Source organism: Phalacrocorax carbo, chromosome 15 (genome assembly GCF_963921805.1).
Source record: "Phalacrocorax carbo chromosome 15, bPhaCar2.1, whole genome shotgun sequence".
NCBI classification, from domain to species: Eukaryota; Metazoa; Chordata; class Aves; order Suliformes; family Phalacrocoracidae; genus Phalacrocorax; species Phalacrocorax carbo.
The window spans coordinates 10,824,908-10,847,408 of record NC_087527.1 but is presented as its reverse complement, the minus strand read 5'-3'; the positions used below and the strand labels follow the sequence as shown (position 1 = coordinate 10,847,408).

General features: G+C 51.8%; 1 protein-coding gene across 13 annotated transcripts in view; it reads left to right on the top strand.

Annotated features, from left to right (window-relative positions):
- The window catches only part of NCOR2 (nuclear receptor corepressor 2), a 257,110-nt gene that overhangs the window by 139,394 nt on the left and 95,215 nt on the right, over positions 1-22,501 (top strand). For all 13 annotated transcript variants that reach the window (XM_064466324.1, XM_064466335.1, XM_064466326.1 and 10 more), the window contains exons 7-9: positions 3,470-3,526; positions 9,527-9,579; positions 21,749-21,815. In XM_064466324.1, coding sequence (XP_064322394.1) covers positions 3,470-3,526; positions 9,527-9,579; positions 21,749-21,815 — 177 coding nt within the window. The remainder of the gene's footprint in view (positions 1-3,469; positions 3,527-9,526; positions 9,580-21,748; positions 21,816-22,501) is intronic.

Here is a 22,501-nt window from a genome sequence, read left to right as displayed (position 1 = left end):
TGTCCTTCCCAATTTTTCCGCCAGTTCTCACCTCAGTCTGCGTGGCCTTTCAGACAGCTCATTACGATTCTGCTATGATCTGATAAATGCAGCAAGGAGCATCAGCAATTACAGAGGGTGTCAAGTGTTAATTGGGCAGCTTTCAAGATAGAGGTATTTCTTTGTGTATGTACAAAGATATGACGTGCTCTGAATGGCTTCCCCTCCTGATCTTTCGTGCTGGAGACGTGTACGTTACAGTCAGTTAATGCAAGACAAATTATGTCATTCTTCTTGATTCGCCACATGTTCTGCCTATGGTGATTTGCCTCTGGGTTGTCTCATTAAGTTGTCTAAACGTGGCAAATGCAGCAGCTGAACATACTCGGCTTTTTCTCGAAGTTAATCGCATTGTACACGTGGGTCTCCACCACCGTCAGTTCCTAGCTGTGCCATCCACCACTGCCACAGCATCCTTCCCCAGCATCGGTGCCCAGGAGAGCGGGCCTCTGGTGGGACAGGCTGCCTCAAGCTGGGGCTGCAATCTTCTACCCACAGTTATGCTGCATGCAATTAATCAGGTTGCTGATTTTTTTCCCCAGTACGTAACAGAAAACATTCAGGTAAGCTGCTGCTTCCCGCTTGCCAGTAGGTGGTGGCGGCCAGGAGGGCAGTTAGCCAAATCATCCCCTTGGCAGTGGATGCAGTGTCTTTTGTAGACGTTTTAATGACCCTCCCTGAAAATCTTACTGCCTGGTTTTAATTGTTTAAAGTTTCTGCATGCCACAGTGCTGGTGTTTTCTGAGGTCAGCAGATTTTATAGCTCTTGGATACCAAAACATTAAGCTCTGGCTGGGAGTTCTCCTTTACATGATGAATATTTCCAAGGGGCAAGTTCCCGGGCAGATTTGGCTTGTTCCCATTAATGGAGTCAGGTGCGCAGCGTTGGAAACGTTTAATGCTTGATGCTTCGAGGGGAGCTGGGTTTGTACGGCTCTTGGGTTTCTTGCCCAGGCTGTGTGTTTGCTGGGGTTTGATTTCCCCATCACCAGCTGGAGCATCCTTGGGGACGGCAGAGCCAGACACTGTGTTAGTGGTCTAAAGCTTTGCAGGCAGGTCTTGGTGCCAGGGACCACTTTGCTTCCCCTGTGGGTCAGGTGGGGACAGTCCCTTCTTCCCCTTACGTGTCAAAGCACCCTCACATCAACAGAAGAGTTGGGAGCAGTTTGTTGCAGTGCAGAAAATGTAATTGCCGTGTGTAAACACGTGACTCCTTTCCCTGGAGCCCGAGCCCTAAGTGAGGGCAGGCACTTGCTCTGTTGCAGCTGTTTCCCAGCATCTCCCGGGCTTCGCTCCAGGATGCACTCGCTCTCCAGACCCGTCTCCATCACCGGGGCGGCCGTGCTTTCCCTGTGGTCCCTGCAAGCATCTCGCCGCTGCTCCGGCACCGGACAGGAGCGTGGTGCGCACCGAGCGGCGTGCCAGTAATGCGGGAGCAAGCCGCTGGGTGGCTGCCCTGTCTGCACATCCCCACGGGCTGCAGGGAGAGCCGGGCACCCCCTGCCCGTGGTCCTCCTAGGATGGAGCAGGGTCTCGGGAGAGGCCAGAGGGGTGGAGCGGCTGCCTGGGACAAGCTCCAGCTGCATTTTAGGCTCTGCCGCAGCATCGCTAGCTGCTCTGCTTCTCTGCATGTGTGTGTGTGTCCTTGCCTGTGAGGCACACGCAGTGATCGTGACATCTGTGAACCCCGAGGTCCGCTGCGCAGGAGCGCTGCGGATGAACAGGCAGGGACGCATTAATAGCGGGGCTGCTGTGTGCATCGCGCATACGTGTGGCGACAGCGCCGGAGCAGGCGCGCTTTGTGGTTACATCTCTTGTAGCGTCCCTGAAGTTGCTTCTAAATTGCAAGGAAGCTTTGCGTGCTCCTGAGCGTACAGTGAACAGAGAAGCTGGAAATGTGTCCCGGTTGCCCTGTTGCGGTGAGGCACCTAGCGTGGGTTTTGCAGCTGGGCCGGGGCTGTTTCGCCAGGGCCCTGAGCTTGGCTGCAGGCAGGGTGACTCATGCAGCTGTTCCCAGGGTCAACTCTGCAAAAGTGCATGCTAGCAGATCAGACCGTGTGTGGGTGTGCAAAGCCCTGGCGAGGCACTTGCACACCTACTGGTGGCATCGGCGCTTCTGTGAGGACTGGCTGGTGGCAGGGGTGGGTAGGTGAAGCTCTCGGAAACCCACCGAGGGGGCGGACGTGGGGGCAAGCCAGTGGAGTGATGTGCTAGCCTTTGGTGAGACATCTTTTGTGCTGAGACCCTGGGAAACTCATCCTGTCGTGAGCCAGCAGGAAGGTGAGATGCCCGGTGCTAGAAAGCAGCATGAGCCAGACCCCCGGAGCTGAAATCCCTTCCCTGCCCCGGGGCGGGGTCTTCGCCAGGGTTTTGCCAAAGCCCCGCTGGCTCCGCCAGGGAGCCCAGTCCCCCCCAGCCCCGGAGCTCAGCTCCCATCCTGCAGCTCCGCCAAGGCTCTAATACTTATTGGGTTGAATGTGCTCCAAAAAAGGGTTCCCCCTGCATTTTAAATCCTGGGAATCTCAGCTCTACCCACTGTTCCTTCACCCCTATTTTAGGCAGCTGTATTCCCCCCCCCCCCCCAATAGCTAAAAGTACCTATTTTATTGAACAAACACATCTGAAAACCTGTCTCCTTACCCCCTTCACTGCCAGGTGTTTGGCTGTATCGACTCATCCCTGTGGCTTGTAGGCAGTGTGCAGTGATCTGGTTTTATCGGACTGTCAGTAACCCCCCCTGCAAAGCCTGGCTTTGTGAGGAAGTGCTGTTTACTGAAAATGTCATCTTTTATTTAGACTCCTGCTGCAACCAACCCATGTCTTTTTTCAGGCCTGTTTAATTAGTAACCACTGCACAGCCCCTGACACGTGTTCCTGGGTGTTTTTTTTTTCCTTCTAATAAGCACTAGGTAGCTTGGCCGGGGGTGGGAGGGGGCAGAGAAGGGCTCTTCTTGCAGCAGGGAGGGGAGGGAAGCGAGAGCAAGGCAAGGAGCCAAGGGCAGCTCAAATATAACGATCACATGCTTGCAAAGTGATGAATCCTAGAAAGGGCATCTCTGCGTGCATGCCAGCTCGCCCGCCGCCCTCCTCGGCAGCCGTGTGGAGGTAACGGGTGCGATCCCCCCGTGTGGCACCCAGAGAGGTTGGAGATTCGGGTCACTTCCCAGGCAGAGCTCGGATTCATTAAAAGTCATGATATCTCGAGTGCTGCAGCCCTTCACCCATGGGACTTTCCTGCAGATCCGGAGGCTGAGCTGAACCTTTCCACCCACTTTCAGGCAGGGGTGAGATTTGTAGCGGCTCTGCAGGGGTTTGGGAAGGGGTTTTAGCACAGCGGGAGACCTGGAGCAGAGCGCTACGAGTGTAATGGATGGCAGAAATAACTTTTTTTCCTCTCTCTCCCCCCACCCCCCCCCTTTCCTCCCTGCAGAAGAAGGCAGAGGCTGCCCACCGGATCCTGGAAGGACTGGGTCCCCAGGTGGAGCTGGTGAGTGTTACTTCTCGCAGCGGGGAGTGGGAGCTGGGCCAGGTTTGGAGAGGTTCCTGGGTGGCGAGCACAGCGCCCTGTGTGCGTGTATAAGCTGTCAGAAGGAAGGGTTGCTGCTGGCCGGGACCTCTCGCTGGCAGAGCACCAAGGCAGGAAGCAAAGTGGCTGAGATGAGTGCTGAAACACAGGCAGACACACACACACACACACATGCACACACACAGAGCCCTCTTCGGAGAGCCTTAACCCTTAGGCTCCTTCCTCACACGGCTGCAGCAGAGCTGGATGGCGGGAGGGGCTCTGGCACAGTCTGCCTCCTCTTGAGGTGCCGATGGCTTCATCTGCTGATGGCACCCCCAACACTGGGGCTGTGGGGCTGCTGCCTGGCCAGCCAGCCTCGTGGCGCTGCACGGGATGGATGGGTGCTGGGACGGGTCTCCTCTGTCCCACCCCACTGCAAACAGAGAAGGGTGCTGGAAGGTCCTCTGTAAGAACAGCCTGGTGCAGCTGCAATGACCTGCAGATATCGGGTCTTGCAAGCACCCTATTGCTGTCTCCCTCATGCACAGGGAAGCTGAGAAAAACAACTTATAATAAAATGTCAATTTGGGGCTGCCCCCTCATTCAGCAAAATCCAGCTGTAAGTCAAGCGATTGATTGCTGGAGGGGTGGCTGAAAACAACCCGAGGGGCTGAGTCCTGGAGAGGGGTGCTGGGGTAGGGTGCGTCTGCAGCGATGCCGCTGGAAGGGTCAGAGGGGGACAGACGTGGTCTGACAGAGCGCCTCTTGCTTTGTACTGGCCATGGGGTGCAATGGAAGGAGCCATTCGTGCCAGGTGGGAGTGGGCAGCTCACAGTCCTCAGCAGCTGTAATTTGGACTTGCCTTGTGGAGGTGGTGCTAATCACTGTCTTTCCCGGGTGTGTAAGGGAGAGGTCACAAGGGAATTAGTGCTCACTGCTACGTGTCGAAGCCCACTTCCTTGTTTGGGGTGGTAACGCTCATTATTTTTCCTTTGAGTCACCAGGGTCAAACCCTTTGCTCTCTTTCTGCTCTAAAGATTGGTAGCGCCTGGGGTTGGTGCTTCCTCATCTGAAAGATGTTGCATTTCCTTTCCTTCCTCCCCCGCTTCTTTTTTTTTCTCCTTTTTTTCCTTTCTTGAGTTTGTTGATGCTTTGCCCTTGGGTGCTGACGCTGCACAGGGGAGCTGCAGCAGAGTCTAGTGCAAACCTTTCCTCTGTTGCCCTGCTTTACCTCTGCTGAGAAAACCCTGCAAAACCCTGGCTGGGCTCTGCGGGTGTCATGCAGACTGTCTCATCTGTCTGCCCAGAGAGACGCTTCCTATGGCCCAGCCCCCACGCTGTGTCAGGCAAAACAGCACCCGGGACCTGCCGGTGGCCTCTGAGAGGCGAGATGAATAGTCAGATCTTCTTCTGAGTTGGAAAGGAAGCTGCTCCAGGAAGGAGGGCAGCTTTGCAAGCTCTGCTCGACATGCACGCCTGCTCCACCGTGTCGCACGCGAGGTGCACCAGCCCTGGAGCTGCCACAGCCCAGAGGTCTCTTGCAGGGAGGTCGGGCAGCCTGGTGCTAATCCTGTGCAAAGCCTCCCCAAGGAGCGGTGGTGGCCGCCACCCAAATGCAGGGTCTTGGATTGCTATCGGCTCCGCTCAGGCTGCTGACGTCGTGCTTTTTTGGTTGTTCAGGCAGCTCTGGTAATTGCATTTACTACAGCGATGGTGACGGATGTGCATCAGCTCGGTAGCGGGGCAGATTGCCAGGGGCTTATGGTGTGAGGTGAGAGGTCACGGTGGAAATCGGTTAGTCGTGGCTGAGAGAGGCTGGAGGTTACCGCAGCGTTGGCGAACGGTGGCTGCGAGCAGGGTGAGGTGGTATGAGGTCTTGGGTGCTGCTGGCAGGACAGAGTCAGAGGCTGTGTCCCCGGCTTGTGCTGGCGTTAATGGGCGGAGGGGCAGTGGTGGGGCTCTGCCTTCTGTCCTGCTGGCCGCAGGTTGCTCCGAGGGGTTTGTGCTTGAGCGAAGAAAGAAATCCCATTGTCTGAGCAGATCGATGGGCTTGTTGAGGCTGCCTGTAGCGTTAGCTGGAAGGAGGGGCTTTGAGTGCGATCCAGGATAGCATAAACAGGGATTTACCCAGAAGTTTCGGTTCTGTGTCATGGGTTTCCCGTCAAGTTGGAAGCTGCTGGGAGGTGTCCCAGCTCTGGTAGGAAACTCTAATTCCTGACTTCAGTCTTTTAAACAGCTCCCTCTGAGCTTCCAGGCTTACAAACTCCTCACTGAAACTAGTGTCCTTGGGTTGTACATCTCAGGGAAGCAGCAAGGTTTGCTGCTGGTTCCTGGCTTCTGCTGCTTTGACCTTACAAGGTCTGGCCCTCCACTTTTTATCTTAGAGGTGTCGTTCATCGTCTGAGCTTCTTTGGGGGATCCTCATTTTTGTGCTCCTGGGGTTTTAAACGTGCAGAATTGTGCCTGAATCCCTTTTCCTGTTACTCCTTGCTGGTGCGTCTCCATCCTGCCTGCTGGGGTTTTGGGTGGCCCTGCACATCTTCCCTGGCCCCACACCGGCCCCAGCCGATGCACAACACACCGGTGTGCTGTGCAGTCACGGCCACTGCCCTCCGCTTGACTGGGGCTCGGCTCCTTCTCCCCACGGTGGAAATCACCCCTGCCCAGGAATCCCTGGGAAGCATGGATCCAGTTCAGGTCCTGGGAAGCTGGCGCTCCCCTCCAGGTCAGGAGGAGGTTGTGACTCAGTAGGCCAGGTATCTGCTCATTTCATCCCTGCAACGCAGCGGTACCATATTAAAAATGACCCGATGTTTTCCCTAGAGAGAAATGTTATTGAGATATGTAGTCTGAACGCTGCAGTGGCCAGAAAACAATTGAGACCTTTCATTCTGTTTTATTTTTAAAGAGCTTTCAGTAAATCCAAGGTTTTTTTGGTAATAGCTTTGCATTGCAATTACGTTTTTCTTAAATGTCATCCCCCAGAGAAATACATTACGTGTCCCTTACCCTGGAGAAACACTGTGGATGTTTTGAACATGTCACCTTACCCATCTGACCTGTCAGTTTTACTTCTGCTTGCTCCTTGAGAAGGTTGTAATGCTGTGCAGGTTGCGGATGGCTCTGAGGGAAGACGCTGTTTCTCAGTCGCTGCCCTGTTGAGAATAGAGTTCTGTAACTATTTAGTCTACAAGGATATGTTCTCTATGGGGTAGGTAGAAATTGTCTCCTGGGCTTGCTCCACTGTGTGTGCTGAGGTGCAGTGCCGAGGCTGTCGTGCAGACAGAAATCTCTTAAGATGCTGGTGTCATGTGGATGTTGGGTCTGGGTCCCAGAGTTTCTTATTTCTGAATATTTAGGTATTTCTTTTAAAATTATGTGTTCTGGTCCTTGTCTGTTAACACTTAGGTTTGCTAACTAAGAATTTGAGTGGCTGTTTATATCATAGATAAGTAGTAGTGGAGAAGAATCAGCAGCCTTTGGTGAGCTGAGTGGCGTCAGGGCATCCGTGATGGCCACCTGCACACGAGCATCCTCTAACCCAGGCGCAAACCAAAACATTTACTCCACTGCCTTCTCCCAGGAGGGCGATCTCTGTAACTCGCCACATGCGAGCTTCTTTGCTTTGATTTTTATGAGCACAGAGGGAAAAGAGGCACTTTTACTTATCAATATTTCCAGTTCATGCAGTCCTCTTCAAAGAGGCAGTCACTGGTCAAGGCAGCCCAGTCGAGCCTTCCCAGGGTGGCTGTGGACATGATGCTCGAGAGCCACAGCTTGATTTCTTCTCTCCGTGGTGCAGACCTGCCTCTCCTGAGCTACGTGATGAGACGGATGTCTGTGTTCCTCTGAGCTTTCCAAGCGTGAAGTGCACAGCCAGCTCTAAGCCTGGAGCCAGACCAGCAGATCTGAGAGGATTCGTGACAGAAATACCCCATGGGAAGGGAGACCACTGAGAACGTTTCCTTCTGGGGGACCTGCCTGTCCCTCTCGTCTGCACTGGCTCTGCCAGCGTGGGGTGGCCGGCTGTCCCCTTGCGGGTGTCTCCTAGCATCCTCGCAGCCCGCCGTCCTCTCGCAGGGTAACAGATGCCCGAACACTGCCAGCAGCCCCGGAGCCCTCCTGGGAGGCAGCGATCTCACCACGTCTGTCTGCCTGGGCTCCTCTGCGTGCCTCTTCCACGTGGGGATTACATGTGCTTTTCTAGCGAAGAGGGACATGTCCAAGGGCAGCCAGAAGAAGCAGCTGATGACCTGCTGGTGCCAAGATGCAGCGGTGGTGGGCTGCAGAGAGTAGGCAGAGCTACACCCAGTCTCCTTTCTGTGCAGCCTGATGTGGCTGTCCCGGTGTGTGGCAGGGGAGAGGTGAGGCGGTATCTGTTTGTTACAGGGCAGTAGAGACAGGCTGGCTGTGTGGAAAAACAATCTTCTGGGCCAAGCACTTGTAATGATGGTGGGGAGATACCATGGAAGAGGTGAGAACAACGCCTTCTTCAAACTGGAGGAGAAAGGGACCTGCCTGTTTTGCTGGTCCTGTCCTCTTCTGTGCTGCTTAGCTGGCTGAGCCGATGTTCAGCAGATGTTTTGCTCTTTTCCTGTGTTTAATCTGAGATGAAATTGGGTGGACCCAGAGTGTAGCCTCAGCCGTATGGTCACAATAGGAAGGTGAGCTGGTTTGTATGTAGCTATAGCCAGGATGCTGCCTTCAACAAGCACCCAGCCATCCCGTGTTCCCCTGTCTGTGTTTGGCGGGGGGACAGATTTTAGACTGCTTACAGCTGATTTGGTGAAAGTTTGTGGATGAACTGCTTGAAAACTTGGGCCGTGTTTCCGTGGTTGGACAGCAGCTGTTGGGTGCCTAGTTGCTGATGATGGTTGGGCCATGGCAAGCTTTTGATTAGCATGGTTTTGGACTTGTTCACACCAGCTTAGCCAATAGCTCAAAGTGTTGAAGGGCTTAATCCTGAGCACCCTGTCAGTCTGCTTACATGGGCACAACCGTTGGCAGCTCCTGGAGCACAGCCTAAGCTGTTAATCACAATGGGTGGGATTGAGCATGGTCTCTGTGGCACCTCCCCTCCCAGAGGTGGGACCCTGCAGGTTCCCCAAGGGTACATCACCCCGCAGATGGGAAGGGAGAGGTAGTGAGGGCAGTGACTGGCTGAAGGTGTCCGGGGTGGATCCAGCTCTCCTGGCTCCCCGTTGAGGGCCCTGGCACGTTCCCCTGAGGGTGCAGGGGGCAGAGCAGCTCCATGATGGATGTTCACATCTGGTGCTGGAGACAGTCACGGTCACTGGGCTCTCTAAAGGGCAAACCTGGACAAACCACTTGTCCTACCGGAGCCCAGTGCCCCTCCTGAGGGATGGGCAAGAGCATGACTCTGCGCACGGGTGCTGGGGAGCTGCAGCAGTGTGCCTGGGGGCCAGCCCGCCCCTGGCATTGCTGGAAACCCCAGGGGTGAACGCTTGTCCTGCCTGCAGTTGCCTGCACTTAGCTCCCTGGGAGAGCTCAGGCAGGCTTTTGCTGCGTAGACATAACAATTTGCAGCACACAGACTGTCTCTTCCCGCTCCCCAAGCCCCCCTTTCCCCTCGCCTCCCCCGTGTCATATGTTCCAAAGCGCACTGCGTTTTTCTATCAGTGAATAACAACCATGTACTCCGCCGTGCCGTGTTTATGTGGATTATGTCACAAATTGCTTGTTCTGAGCCAGCTCGCTCAAGCGCTGCCTGCCCTCCCATGGGCTGAGCTGGGATGCACTGTGACTCGAGCGGCACCGCCAGGAGCCAGCACCCTCCAGTATGGCCAGCGAGTGAGGCTGGGGGCGATGGGCGGGCTGGGGGGCGTGGGGACAGGCGCCTGGGCTGGCACAGCTCTGGGAGACGGGAACCTGCACCGAGGCAGCAGCGCTTCTGATGGGTTTAAGTTTCTAAATGTCAGACCATACCATTTATGACTTCATTTTTCTTATTTATTTCAGCCATTATACAACCAGCCTTCAGACACCAGGCAATACCATGAAAACATTAAAATGTAAGTACATGGCAATAAAGGCTATTTTAAATGTCAAGTTGGGCATTAGGCTGGAGTGGGAGGGATGCGAGCTTGCTCCCAGATCCTAATTAAAGCTGCTGAGGAACTGTGAGCATCCTTTTAGAGGTGGTGTTTCGCGGCTCCGGGTGCCTGAAGCACAGACCAGCTCTAGGAGCAGCTCCAGGAGCTCAGCAGCTGGGAGCCGTAGCTTCAGACGGATGCTGAAGGTGCTCTTTGATTTTTCTCGGGTGGGTGGACGCGCATCCTGGCCAGTCTTTTGGCACTTTCCCAGAGAGCACTCACCTAGGGTGCTTTCTTCTGTTTTGCATATACTGAAGTATGAAATCAGCTGCGAGCGCGTGTGTGTGTGTTTGCGTGTGGGAAAGGTGAGGTGAAATGAAAAGTTGCAATTACACTTAGATTTTCATGAAGCACCTCTTGAATGTCTAATAACAACTGGTTATTTCAAAGATACTTACGGAGAATTAGCAATCATCTAATTTGACTTATCACCTCAATACACGATTTAATCATCAACCTGCATTTAATAACCACATTGAATTCCTGAACATAGAAGAAATATAACAGATAATGAGAATAGCAATAATTGTGATTATTGTTGGAAATTTAAATAGTCAAACCAGATCTGAAACTTTTATCTGCCTTGAATGAACCGATGATTGCTCTGAGCTGCCTGCAGCATGTCTATTTTGGTATGGGCTCGGTCAGCTGGTGATAATCATCCTTAATAATGTATTAACAAAAGTTAATAATCTTTTGCTTTTCAGCAGTATGTTAATTGATGTCAGGGGGATTATAGGGAAAGAGTTAGCGTACCTCTGCTGTTCTGCTCTGCTGCGGGGGAGCATGGTAGGCACTGGCGGTGTTTAGGTGCTGTCTGCTCCCAGGGACTGTGGGGAGGTTTGGTGATGTGACCCCGCCACGCGCTGCCTGGCCTCCGTTCCTGCTCCACCCAAGGCTTCCTGTGTCATCCAGGCAATGCACTCACTGTAAAACATTCAAACCCCAGAGTCACCCCGAAACCTTTGGTTCCCACAGGGCTCAGCAGTCCCTGAGCAGCCTCGCTGCCAGCACTGGGCTCTGGCACCCTAAATGTGAGGATCACGTTTGGGTACTCGGTCTTGGCCTGGGTGCTGGGAGTAAACCCAAAGTGGTGCTGTGCCATGCACCCCTGAGGTAGGGGAGCATCATCTCCTGGTGTGTGTGAGGAGGACGTAGAGGCTTCTGTGGGAACGGAAGGCAGACAGAGAAGTCAGTAGGAAACGACAGCTTTTCTGCAGCTGAAAAATCCCAACAGCTTTTTGCTTCCAGACGTTTCCTTTGTGCTTTGTGTTGGCAATGCCCTTACCCCTGGTTGGTTGAGCTTAGCAGATATTGCCACAAGTGTTGGGCAAGGACCCCCCAGGATTTTGACACTTGTGCTTTGGTCTGGGTCTCCTGTCGTTTCAGCCCTCTGGCCGTTGCCTTCAGTGGACACGCTGCCTGCGAAGGCAGCTCTGAGAGGTGTGGAGGATGCAGATGTGTGCCCTCCACACTGACCACCAGCCCACACCGCTCAGGTGTGCTTTTCTAGCTGCAAAGGTGTGAAAAAGGCAAACAAAACAGAGCTGCCCCCTCTGGTTCACTTGACTGAATGCAGGACTGCTGAAGTAGGTGGCGATTTTACTTGTGGGAGAGGCCATGGTGCCTGGCCAAGGGTCTGTCTTCCCTGTGGGCTTGCAGGCCCCTGCTTTTGGAAGTTGTTTTGCTGGCAGTTCAGGGGGTTGACAGCTGATAAACCACCTCGTAGAGCATCAGGTGCTGGCCCAAGGACGTGCTCTCCACGTTGCTGGTTGTGACTCACCCCAAGCACTCATGGCATGTGGCAGTCACCGTCTCTTGGGGTCCCCCGACCCCCCTCTTCTCTTGAAGGGCTCCACGGCCATCACAAGCTGGGTGCTGAAGGTGGCAATTTCAAGCTGATCACTAGTTTTGTCCTTGAAAGAACAAGTTAAAGGTAGATTGAGATACTTCACCCACTCTCCATTCCCCTGCCAATATTTGTGGGTTTGCGATCACATCTTCCTGTGATTTAAACCATTTCCTTTCCTTGGTTGCTGCCTGAAACACAGGCACAAATAAGAGTGAACTGACTGAGCAGGTCAGGAGTGAAACAGTAACGAGACGTGAAGCCCTGTCAAACCAGCTTCCTGTGCCATCGGAGCAGGCACTCCTCTTCATCCCTTCCTTTGTAGGCATCCATAGGGTTATCCCAACCCTCTCGTGCGGCGGTGGTAGACCAAGGAGAGGTTGGAGCAGGCAGGCTTGGGGTTAATGTTCACTGTGATTAATGCTGCAAAAATATGGGAAGGAAACCACACATTTTAATGAAAAACCTCCATCTCCTCCTTCCAGAAACCTTGCAATTAGCTGCCTTCAGCTGGGTATTGATGCCAGCCGAGCGCATTCACACATCTAGGTCAGCAAAAGGCCCTTGAGGGGTCTGGGCTCCAGATGTTTGCAGCTTTTGACCATGGGCCTGTCTCAGAGGTCCCGGGGTCTGAATTGCACTTTGCTACTTGTTGATGGATGTGCAGAGAAATCACTGTGTCCTGTTCTCCTATCTCTTGTGTCCCTGTTGCACATTAAAGGACATTTGGATGCTTGGGAGGCAAATACAAAATCAAGATTTCAGTGATTCTTCTAAACAAATGATTCAGGGTCCTTTGACCAAGAGGGAAAGGTAGGAAACTTCTTCGGTTTGACCAAATTGTTTTACGATGTTCAAATCCTACCTATAACTTCTGCACGGGTTGCGTTTGGAGGTACTTTTTGTTCTTTCCTTGTTCTTAATATGTTTGTGCTTTTCTGCTCTAGAACGCAGCTTCTGCTCCATAGCCTGGAGGTGGTTGTTTTGGTAGGAGATGCAGTAAGTGCACAGGGTGCTGGGAGACATCAGCCAGATGCCTTAGAGCACCACAAAGACAACGGCCAGGACACCACAGGTTATATTTTGCCGAGGTGTAACTGGATGCAGAATTTTCTGAACAACTTCACCCTTTGCAGATTTAGGTGTGATGAAAAAGACTTTTGGCACATTGCCGGAAAATCACCTAGGTTGTGATTCTGTCCGGCATTGCATGTTGGCTCTGTTGTGCTAAATAGAAGCTGCTCCCATGTGAAGCTGGTGTGGAGCCTCATACGTGGGCGCAGGGGGACGGCCAGGCCCTTACTATTCACAAATGCCTTTTTCTTTTTTTTTTTTTAAAACATTTCCTAGGGTGGATTTTTTTCTTCCGTTGAACGTTTGCAAGTGTCAGTGGGAAGGCATTTGAATATCACAAAGCCAGGATTCCTCGATTTCTCTACAGCGATACCCTTCGCCTTGCAACACTAGCTTAATTCTTCCTGCTTGTTTGCTTTGCTTTTCAGCTGGGATGAGTCACTTATGCTAATGGAGCTGACTGGGGAGTTACGGGAAGAATTCCTACTCTTACTGAAATGTTACCGGTCTCTTATTTTCATGGAGTTTTATGGCCTGTCTCCTATTCAGTACAGTTAAAATTAATTTCATGCCCCAGTTCATTCTAGTGTTTGCAGCTTCAAAAGCTTTTAAGTCCTATTTAGCTGCCTCGCTGTGCTCTGTTACCCATCTGCTTGGGTCCCTTTGGTTCACCTGTGAGTGCAGGCTTTGAGTGAACATGGTTAATTTTGTATGCTACATCTGCCACGTGATCTAAGGCACCGTTGAGTGGTTTGTGCCAAAGAGTTGACCTACCTTTGATGGAACCATGTCCTTTCTGTTTGAAATACCTGCTTTGTTGGAGGGAGGGGCTCTGCCACGCTCCCATAAAGAAAGAAGAGAGCAAAATGGTGTTTAGTTGCCCTCATTTTCATAGGGATAGGGTGAGCTTTGCCCCGTAGCTAGCTTGGCCCTTGCTGTTTTTCAAGGTGTGAATTTTTTGGCTTGGCAATGGACTGACAGGTTCCTCCAAGATGTGTTGCAGCTCTGAACACACCTTGAACCACTGGAATGATTCTGTATCAGTTGAGGAGGTTGCAAAGGCCCCTTTTTCTAGATTTTGCTGAAATACAGCAACAAATGCAGAGAGCACTTTTGCACCAATTAAGCAGCAGTGCATCTGGTCTGGGTCTCTTATTTCAGTGTTTTGCCAGCTGGATATACAAGGATGAGAGCTGCTCTTCCTACCCTGCCATGGTGGTGATTTTGCATTTTCTCTAGACTCCTGGCACCAAAGATATTAACCTTCTTTCCTTGAAGTGTTTGAAAAATGGCAAGATGTTGTTCACATGAGCAGGATCAATTACCTGCTGTCTACCTGGAGAGATATTCTCTGAGGGGGCCTTCCTCTCTACAGCAGGAGATTCCTGCTCGGTCAGCCATGAAAAACAGCCCGGTAGGACTCTCCTGCCCCCCTTTCCCAGCACAGTCATCTTGAAATCATAGTCTGTGGGATTTGTGTTTGAAAGCAAAACGTGAGCTTCTGAGCCTTGAAAAAGCAACAAAGGAAAACTGAAAAGCCCAGGGTAGGTATGTACAAGGTGCTGTTTGCAGGGTTTGCTTTAAACCTTCCTTTCAAGATCTCCTCCTTGCTTTTATGCTGAAATTCAGAAATGTCGGGGTGAAACCAGGCTGCATCCCCTTGAGATGCTTGAAGTGGTGTTGGAGAACCAGGGTCTGAGTGTACAGCTAGAACAGATCAAGAGCTTGGTGTGATTCTGTTTTTCTTGCGTGTCCAGATCCAGCAGCAGCAAAGCTGTGTGCACTTTTAATATTTGAACGTCTGGGTTGCTCTCTGCAGCTGACAGCTTTTTGCGGGGTGGGGGGAAACGTTGCCTCTGCAGAATGAAAATCCACAGTCAGGATTTTCAGGGAGGTTTAGGGGCTTCTGAATATCTTTTCCTTTTTGAAATGCACACCACCACCACCACCCGCCCCTTTCTCCCAAAAGAGCAGAACAGCTTTCTTCTGAAAAAATCTAACTACTACAGCTTTCCAAATCACTTGTCACTTTGCAAAATTTAAGTCATCTTTTCATTACTGGCTGTTTAGGGGTTTTAGTAGCACTGGATTGCCTCTAAATTCATAGTTGAAGCCTGACATTAATACAAATGCTCTTCCAAACCCTGTCATTACTAATGCATTCTCTTTCAGGTCTTTTTATTAGTGCTTGTAGACATTTTTCGTGTTAGAAATTCACCTAGCAGCTCCCTGCTCATCCCATTGAAGGTTTCTCATCTCTGCACTAGGGCAGAAGTATTACCTTGTGATGAATTACTAAATGATGGAGACACACAGTGCAACCTTCTGCCTCTTTCTCTTGCCAGTGAAAAGCCAAGTACTGGTTTTGGGTGGACTGTCTTGCAACACTTGGGTTTGCAATGTCAGCTTGGGCTCCAAGGGAAGGCAAAGACATCAGACGGGTGCCTGACCGAGGGCCAGAAGTGCTCGTGCACTTGCGCTTGTCTCATTTTGGTCCTAAGCTTGTAGGTGCTAAAGGGGATGGGCATGGATTTCCCATCTGATGTTAAGAACTGTGGTTGTGGATGTAACTGCTGCCCAAGGGAGTCACTTGAGCATCTCAGTGGGAGCACCTTCACAAGGAGATGGCACTGCGGGGACCTGGACAGGCTGTGCTGGGGGTCTGGCCAGGGCAAGCTCTGATAACAAGGTGCCTGTGTTTGCCAAGGCATATCCTCCTTGGAGCACAAACATCTCGCTGGCCTCAGTGTGTGAACCGCCAGGTGAATTAACAGTGCAAACTTTTTCATGAATTATAGTGATAACCTTGGACCTCCAAAGCTGAATGCATTTTTGGACCTGCAGAGGACATGATTTGAGAAGCTGGGAGACCTCCAGATGGCTTCTTTCTCTTGTGTGTTGTTCCTGGGCACAGACACAGCCTGCCTGACTGTACATCCAGAATGATGAACTTCTGCCACTCTGTTCTAGAGGCGCTATGGTTCTGGGGGTTTAGCTTACCCCAATGCTCAAGGGCTCTGGGGTAAATTAACTAAAGATCTGCCTCACTTTTCTCCCCCAGAAAATGGTTCTGAATATTGCAAGGAAACTGCTCTGAACAGCTGGCTTTCCAGGAGCGTGCCCTGCCTTGGGGTTAATAGGTTACAGTGTACTACCAGCTGGAACTGTGTGCTCTGGCCATTTCAGAGCAAGGAGATGAATGAGTGCGATGACCCATGAACAGGATGACCTGCTCCCTGCCCTCTCTGCAGGGCGTCTCGCAACTAGAGGGGTAGGGAATTGGTGACTGCCCTGAGCTGTGGCTTGGGATCCTGGCATCAGCGATGGATAGGAGTGGGCCTACGTGGGGGAGGACAGCCATTTCTGTATGCTCTCCCTTGCCTCTTGGCTGATTTCACCTTGCAGCATTCTTGCTGTGCTCCTTGGGCCCCATGGTTTGCCCATCTCCAGTCTCACTGTTTGGTTGGAGTTGCCAGGAGGCTCCTCCGTTTCCGACCCTCGCCTGCATGATCAATCTCGCTGTACAATGGCTTTGCCAGCTGCTCGCTGCCTCCTTCCCATCGCCCTTTGCAAGCTTGATCCCTACTTTGTTTGCACTGGCTGTTTGATGAAAGACGTTCCTGTGTAATTAAATACCCCTGATTAGTTTTGATCAAATAGCAAACTTCCTTTCATCTCGTCTTGCACCAGCTGAAGGTCTCTGCGGGCAGGCTCGGCCAGGTGTGCTGCAGTGCATCGGCTCTTTGTATCTTTGGGAGTCTTATCCCAGGGCTTTGGCAGTGTCCACACGTGTGTACACACCAGCATCAATGCGCATGCGTGCACGCATATCCTTTTAAGATCACAGCCTCCGGAAGGACTGTAGCCAAGTAATTCATGTGGACCTCAGCCAAGTAACCCAAAAGTCAGAGTTACGGCTTTTCTCCTTGACTGGTTCCATTGTGAAAGCCAAAAAACAAAAACAACCGTGCAGCAAGCCAGTTAAGGTGGAAGCAGCTGCTCCCACAGGGCTCCCTTTACTTTGCTTGGAGTGGGAGATCTATTTCACTTGGTGGTTTGGAGGCTGGCTCTGAGAACCACGCTCGGGTGGGGCTCACCAGTTAGGTCAGTGGGGCTGTGGGATGAGGATGAGTTATGCAAGGGTGAAAAGCTCTTGCAGAATCATACCCAAAATTACAGGTAACATTTGACTCCTGCTTCCTGCGCTGGTGGCAGGTGACAATCAAACATCAAGTTTTGAGTTTGGTTTACCTTGTTTGATCTCTGTTTCCTCCTGCTGGTGCCTGTGGGGAAGTGCTGGGCAGTGGTGGGGCTGTCCCAGGCTCCCAGGCTGGGTCGTGCCCAATTTCAGGCTGGTGCCTGGTACTGGGGCTCTTCCTGCACTCGCCCAGTTGATACCTGGCCCCAAAGTAGGGGACCTGCTTCTCCTGAGAGCCTCTGCTATCTCAGACGAGAAACAAATGGGCTTCTAATGTGGGAGAAACCCTGAATCTCCCACAGACTCCATGGCAGGCTCAGCTTACCCTTGCCCTGCTGGGATGGTGGAAGGAGATTGTCACCGTTTGAGTTTACCAGCAATGAGGACGTAAATCTGCAAGGCACTTGCAGAGCAGTTAGAGAGGAGCAGCAGCCGTGGGCTCCCAGCATGAGGCTGCACTCCCCGAGTGTGGCCAAGCGCCAGTGTTTTGGGGACTGGCTGGCTGGAGGTGACTCCGTGCCTGAGGTCTGCAAAAGCTCAAAAGGTCAATGCCTCTCTGGAGAAGGCTGGGGTGGATGTGTGACCTGCACTGGCTCATCTCCCCTCTCTGCAGAGGAGCAGAGAAGGTGCAGGAAAAGCTCTGCTGGTGACCAAAGGACTGGGATAGCTTTTGGCACAGGGAAGGTAACAGATGTGGTGTCCCTCACCTCAGAAGAGCTACCTTCAGAAGGAACTGTTAGAAATGTATAAAATCAGGGCTGCTCTGGAGAAGGTGAGTGGGAAACGTGTAGTTACCATGTCATTGCAGCTGGTGCTGGGGGATGCTACATGGAGCTGAGAGCCTACCAGAAGGAAGGGCTTTCCCAGTAGGCACACCAGGGAGCTGTGCAGCACACGGCCGCGGGGAAGGCAGAAATGCGGATGGGCTCCAGCGGTGAATAGATGAGTTGTTGACCACAAGGATGGGGATGTGCCATCTGGCAGCCCCGAAACCCCAACTCGTCAGAAGCTGGGCAGGCTCCGCGTCTCGCTGGGCCCATCCCAGCCTGCCCCTGCCGTGCCTTAGCAGCTGCAGGGGGCATGTCCAAGGACCAGGCAAGGGACTCGCACGTCCTTTTGACCTGGCATGGTGTGTGGCATGCCAGCACAGCAGTACTTAAAACTGTCCACAAGAGTCACTGTTGCTTTATCTAAGCAGCCTCCATTCCTTCTGCCTGTGAAAAGCCTGATTTCTTGATGCTGCGGAGGTTCAGGTCTCCATCCGTGACACTTTTCGTGTGCACCAGCAAACCACAGGCAGGGAGCTGCAAGGATTTGGGCTGCTGAGGAGGACAATGAAGGAGGGTTGGCATGTTGCAAGAGCGACCTTTCCCATGTGCTGCTCCACACTGGTTATTTCTGTGCAAGACTCCCAGCAGACAGCCCTTACCTTCCCTGCCTGGGCCACCGCAGTTGTGCTTGACTCTGATTTGCCCAGGGAGCACAGCGTGTGCTTCAGAGACGTGTGGCCCGAATTAACCTCTCTGCAAATGGTTTCTAAGTAACAGCAGTACATGTAGCAAGATAAACTGTGAAGCCTATTTATATTTACCAAGATTGTATTAACCTTTGAAAGGTTGACCTTATGCAAAAAAAAAAAAAAAAGATAAAGCAGCAAAAGCATTTAAGGCATAAGGGGGTTTTGTTGTTATTTTTAATCCTTTTGCTCTCTGATTGCTTCAGCCTAAGTGGTGGTAAACATACAATGGCTTTCAAGGCATTCCTGATTTTTGCAGCTGTGGAGCCATTAAGTCTTTGCCTTTATTAGTGCCTTCAAGGTCAGCCATGATGCAAAACTCAAGGCAACCCATCAGCTGCGTAAGAGCTGCTAATTTTCTTCATTTACTCTCCTGTTTCCTGATAACTTGTATAGCAGATACAGCAGCAGTGTGTTGCTCCTAGATGTCACCCAGGCTGGGGTGGGGAGGGCAGGGGTTGATTTAGCTGTGCTGGCCCCAAGGGACAAGCCATGACCCCTTGCTGGGGGCTGTCCCACACATGATCATCATTAGCATCACTCCAGTGGTTTCCCCCGTTAGCGTTTCCATCAGAACTGAAATAAACAAACAAACGGGAATGTGTCTTTTGGGCACAGTCTTCTGTTGGAGTCTTTTGAGGCTGAAGCCTTGAAAGGAAATCCATGCAACGGGGCCTCTGCAGGAGGAACGGCTGCCCGCTGCAGTACCACACAGCGCCGGAGCTGGTGACGAAAGCTCAGCACGTACGATGCAAAGGGATGCAGGAGCACACGAGGAGTCAGAAGGAGAACCTGCAGGTGGGCAGAGGAACGCCTGGTGTGCGGGGCTGGGAAATGGGTGCTGGACACTGCTGGACAGACCTTGCCTATGGGTCTGGAAGTGGATGCTCTGGAGCATTTGGCACAGCACAGCCCCGCTCCTCATTTCTCATGCCTCCCTCCCTGTGCAAGTGGGCAGACATCACTGCAGCTCTGTGCCTCAGTTTCCTTAATTTTTGAAGGCAAGTGAATGCTGTTTCCACAGAGGTGAGTGTTGAGGTTTAGCTCAGCCAGTCACCTGCAGCCCCCTTTGAGACTCCTCGGTGGCTGAACCACTCAGGCAGAAACAGAAATCAGTGGCGTTGTGCGATCCAGCAGGGAGAAGGCTTTGGCAGCAATGTTTATTAAAATATCTAATGAGGTGGCCTCTGGTCTTTGCAGTGCAGACCAGAGCAACAGCGGGTCCTTTGTAAACATGCCGTCAAAAAGAGCAAAGGCAGAAAGTTCCCCGTGTGTGGATTTATTAGATTCCCCCGGCCCCAGTGATCAATGCCACTTTGATTTCTGAACAGAGTCAAAGGACATGGCTTGATATTCAAGCCCTCGCTCAGAAAACCTTTGTGGATCCAGGCGTCTGCTCTGCAGGAGCCTTCAGCCCTGTCGCTTGACTGTGCCTTTTGCTGGCGCTGCCTGGAATTGGGTGTGTACGGGGATTTGGGGCTGTGTGGCCTGAGCTGGGGATACTGGAGTCCGTTCCCAGCCAGTAGCTGGTGTTTTACATTCGAAGGAGGAGTAACGAGTGCCACTTGCTAGCACTGCCTTGGAAATCAAGGTCTATTTTTGCACCAAAGCGTTCAAGGCAAAGACAAAGGGAATGAAGAAGTAGTGCAGCTCAGGCAGTGGTCAGGCGTGTATCCCGTATCTCCGGTAACTAATTAAGAGGGGATAACAGAAGTTGCAAGATCCAAATGGTACTATTAGGACCAAGAATCAAGCCTGATGCGTTTCCTCCTTGGTAAACTAAAAAGAGGCCACAAAGCTGACTGTGGCTGTTCTGTGCTGGAAAAGAAATCATCCCTGTCCCAAATCCTGCTGCCTTTCCTCTAGCAGCCATACTTGATCTTGGAGGTAATGGTGCTTGAGGTCCCCACCCCAAGGAATTGCTGTCCTAAATAAAACTGCTAATCATTGGGTGCCTGTATTATGGTGGTGCCCCCAGGCCCTGCTGCACACCCCCATGTGCAGGTGGGCTGGGATTCCCTGGCACGCTGCTGGAGCAGGGGTGCAGCCTTGGCGGTGGGCTGGGGGGACCTGGGGTCCCCAGGGCAGCACTTGCTGCAGGAACACTGTCGTTCCCCATATGTGCCAGTGCGTGGTTTAATGGTGTAGCAAGTAGAGAGTTCTAAAAGTGAAAAATGCTGATACTTTCTGCGATGTTCTTCATCACCAAATTTAGCCAGGAGTGTCCCCAGTCCTTTCTCTAAGTGAGCTGGACCCTCTGCCCCTTCCCAAACAGCCTCTTTTGCTGCTGCTGAGGTTTAGGGATTTAATGGGGGGAGGAGGGTGTTTTCTCCCCTCCCCACTAGCCAGGCAGGGAGGGGAATGAGGAAACAGCAAGGGTGTCTTTTCATTCTGCTAAATGCAGCAGAACATGCCTACGTGAGACTGTTAAGCTCCTGATCAGTAATTATACACTGCAGCTCTGCCTTTAATCGGGATAAAAGACTTAAAGAAACTCCTTTGCCCCTGGTCTCTACATTTTACCTAGAGATTTTATTGCTGTATTAGTTACAGAAACAACTGCAGGAGCTTAGGTTTGTGCAGACTTTGGGAGCTCGTGCAGCCTTCCCAGCTCCTTACTGCTTCGGCGCTGCTTCTCTGTGAGCAATTACTTCATGCTGTCTTTAGAAAGTAGAAAGAAGAAGAAACCGGGCGGGGGGGGGGGGGGGGGCGTCTGGACAGACACTGGGTTGGTTGTCGTTGCAATGGCTCGTTTCTTGAGGTCCCAATTCTGCAAGTGTCTGAACTTTTCCTGGCTGGTTTGCTTGCAGCTTTGTTAGGCAAGGATCCAAGAAAGCAAGAGGTTAGGAGAGATATGTGCTGCAAGCCTTGCTGCAATCCTGCCTCCTTATCAGCACCTCGGAGCCCAGGGGTGAATAACCCCTTGGAGCATGTGTGTGCTGACAGCTCTGTCGCTGCTGGCCCTGGGGACCTGGGCGGTTCAGGGTGGCCACTGCTCGGAGGGTGCTGGGGGTAGCCGCCTTCTGCCACAGAGAGCTTGGCATGAGCCCCCCAACTCTTGGGACCCCATTGGGTTTTTGCAGATCAAAATGTAAAAATAATCAAGAAACAGCCTGGCCCGTTGGTAAAAGCAGAGCTGAACGTCTGCCCATGTTCAGTGCTGAGCACGCGGTAAAGGTTTGCAGGATTGGGAGTTCATTAATTAATTCTCAACCTTAGTCCTGGTTTTACCAACAGACGTTGGTGAAGTTCCTTGTGTAGGAGGATTTGTTGGTCTTTCTCTAAAGCTGGTGCGAGGTCCCCGGATAATCGCGTTTGTGGCTCCGCAGTTGATGCAATTCTGAGTTAAGGTGGAAGCTGTGTTGCGAACCCCTTTGGGAGCGGGGAGAGCCGGCCTTTGGATTTTAGCCGCCTCATTAATCAGATCTCTTTTTTTTTTTCCCCTTTACAGAAACCAGGCAATGCGGAAGAAGTTAATTTTGTACTTTAAGAGGAGAAATCATGCTCGCAAACAGTGGGTAAGTGATTCGCCTATGGTTTACTTTGTATGTATAAAGCAGCATAATTTATTATGTAAGAAAGAAAAGGAAGTTTTCCAGTAGAGAAGTACTGGTGCTCAGGCCTTTGCCTGTTGCATTGCTGTGGCATCTCTTATGCTTAAAATAACTTGGATGTAAAGGAGAGGTCCCCGATCCTGCTGCAGGCACCACCTCCCTCTGCAAGCACCCCCTGCAGAGCAAACACATGGGGTTGGCTTAGTCAGATCTCAGAGCACCTACCCACAGCATAAATGTCTATTTTGTGAGTAATTGAACCCTAAGAGAGGTGTGAAACAAGCAGACTCTGCTTCTGATAAAGGGTCTGAAGGCTGATCTGATTCCTTCCAGCTTACCACAGAGCAATGTTCTAGGAATTTGTGGTTTAAATCAAAAATCAAGCCCTGGCCGGTTAATTTCTAGGCGGTTTTTCCGGTGAGATAGTTCCAGTGTCCTTCAAGGAGATGGTTCTTGGTTAAAGGGGGAAGGTGGGGTTTATTGTGAGACTTCACAGGCGTTTATTGCAAGTCCTTAGTAAACAGAGGAGACAGTTCAAGTGGGATTTACAGAATTTATACATTTTCAGTGCTGACGGTTGCCTGCAGTAGTCACCAGTGGGAGCTGAGAAGCAAAACCAGCACAAAAGGGTACATGCTGGAAGCGACCAA